Source organism: Monodon monoceros, unplaced genomic scaffold (assembly GCF_005190385.1).
Source record: "Monodon monoceros isolate NGI ecotype Baffin Bay Population unplaced genomic scaffold, NGI_Narwhal_1 Super_Scaffold_20, whole genome shotgun sequence".
NCBI lineage: Eukaryota > Metazoa > Chordata > Mammalia > Artiodactyla > Monodontidae > Monodon > Monodon monoceros.
The window spans coordinates 111,246,834-111,248,953 of NW_021703777.1; the positions used below are offsets into that span (position 1 = coordinate 111,246,834).

The 2,120-nt window shown below is 43.6% G+C and overlaps 1 protein-coding gene across 1 annotated transcript; it reads left to right on the forward strand.

Moving 5' to 3' along the window:
* The first annotated feature begins 278 nt into the window (after window positions 1-278).
* On the forward strand, window positions 279-1,412 carry LOC114903027 (syntenin-1-like). Its single transcript, XM_029235816.1, is given in 3 exon segments — window positions 279-311; window positions 568-841; window positions 844-1,412. Coding segments are annotated over 3 exon segments (876 nt in total).
* The last annotated feature ends 708 nt before the right edge of the window (window positions 1,413-2,120 follow it).

Below are 2,120 nucleotides of genomic sequence, written 5' to 3' on the forward strand. Positions count from 1 at the left end.
GTGGGGGGAAGGCGCGGGCGGAAGGCGGGGACGCGTGGCGCGGGAGGTCCTCCGGCGCGCACCGTCCTCCTCTCTCTGGGTCTCAGAAGTCTGAGCCAGTGACCAGCGGCGGCTGCAGCACGTGGCTCCCTGAGGCCTCGTGTGCCTCCAGCTTCCTCTGCTGACAGAGCTCAGCATCTTCCCACCTGGCAGAAGAGCAGATAATTAGAGGGCCCATCTCCATTTCCACAGAGCAGCCAATTATGGGTGGATTTGATTGGGAGGAAAATCCTGCAAAAATGTCTCTGTACCCATCTCTTGAAGACCTGAAGGTAGACAAGGTGATTCAGTTTTTATGGAATTGAACTTTAAATTAACCATGGTAGACTTTGAGCCGAGTTTTTTTATTTTGAAAGCAGCAGAAAGAGAAGGAAACAGTTGATACTGGCAAATGTTGGATTGGAAGATAAAGAGGGCTACAATCTACATCAGGCTGACCTCTTTAAGGAGAAGCAAGTTATATGGGTATTTCCATTAGAAGACTTTTTATGTCCTGAGCAGAAAGCTAGCTGCCTGGAGATGTAATAGCAAGCTCAAACTGCCTTTTCTGCAAACCCTGCCAATCCAGCAATTCTATCTGAAGCTTCTGCTCCTATCTCTCAAGATGGAAATCTCTATCCTAAACTGTATCCAGAGCTCTCTCAGTACATGGACCTTAGTTTAAATGAAGAAGAAATACGTGCAAATATGGCCATGGTCCCTGGAGCACCAAGTCAGGGGCAGTTGGTAGCAAGAGCTTCCAGTATGAACTATATGGTGGTTCCTGTAACTGGTAATGATACTGCAATCCGCAGAGCAGAAATTAAGGGATTCGGGAAGTCATTTTGTGTAAGGATCAAGATGGAAAAATTGGGCTCAGGCTTAAATCCATAGATAATGGTATATTTGTTCAGCTAGTCCAGGCAAATTCTCCATCGTCGCTGGTTGGTCTGCGATTCGGGGACCAGGTGCTCCAGATCAACGGGGAGAACTGTGCTGGCTGGAGCTCCAGCCGAGCACACAAGGTGCTCAAGCAGGCTTTTGGAGAGAAGATTACTATGACCATTCGTGACAGGCCCTTTGAATGGACAATTACCATGCATAAGGACAGTACTGGACATGTTGGCTTTGTCTTTAAAAGTGGAAAAATCACATCCATAGTGAAAAATAGTTCTGCAGCTAGAAACGGTCTTCTCACGGAACACAACATCTGTGAGGTCAACAGACAGAATGTCATTGGACTGAAGGACTCTCAAATTGCAGACATACTGTCAACAGCTGGGAATGTAGTTACTATTACAATCATGCCTGTTTTTATATTTGAACATATTATTAAACGGATGGCACCAAGCATTATGAAAAGCTTGATGGATCACACCATTCCTGAGGTTTAGAAGTCACGGCACAGTAGAAACTTCACTGAAGTTCTCCCGTTTACGTCTCTGGCAACTTACCTTTATATTATGCACATGAAGCTTTCTAGGAGCCAGCAAGCATATGCTGCATGAGGACCTTCCTGTCTTACAGTAGGGCTGGGAATCTTACTGTTTGATCTGATATCTTGTTCAGACTTCAAGATAGTTGTAGCCTTATCCTGATTTTACAGTTGAAAGACTTACTTTCATAGACTAGTGTCTTTACTGGAAACCAGATGCTTTTTCAACCCGTGTCATTAGGATGACTGATACAGGCTCAGCTTTGTTGGAACCAGTCACCTTCAATCCTGGGTATCAGGTAGTGCTGTTCATATCACTTTAGTTCTATGGTATATGTGCATTTTTACTGTTACCATAGTACATTTAGAATGATTACTTTTTTCTTTCAGTTCTGTTTGTATAAAACACCAATTAAGTAACACTGGTTTCATTCCATGTAAGCATTATTATACAGTGTATGTAGGCTGCAAGAGACTATATTGACTATCATTACGTTTTAACTACCTTTACTTAATATGCTTGGACTGTCACCTTAACAAACAACGTTAAGCATCTAGAATAAAAGCCAAACTATTGCTGCCTTTCTAAAACCCCAAATGCAGTTCTCTGTTAAACTGAAACGGACACTAGCCCAGAGCAGTGTAACGGTACATGTTGAGCAATAGC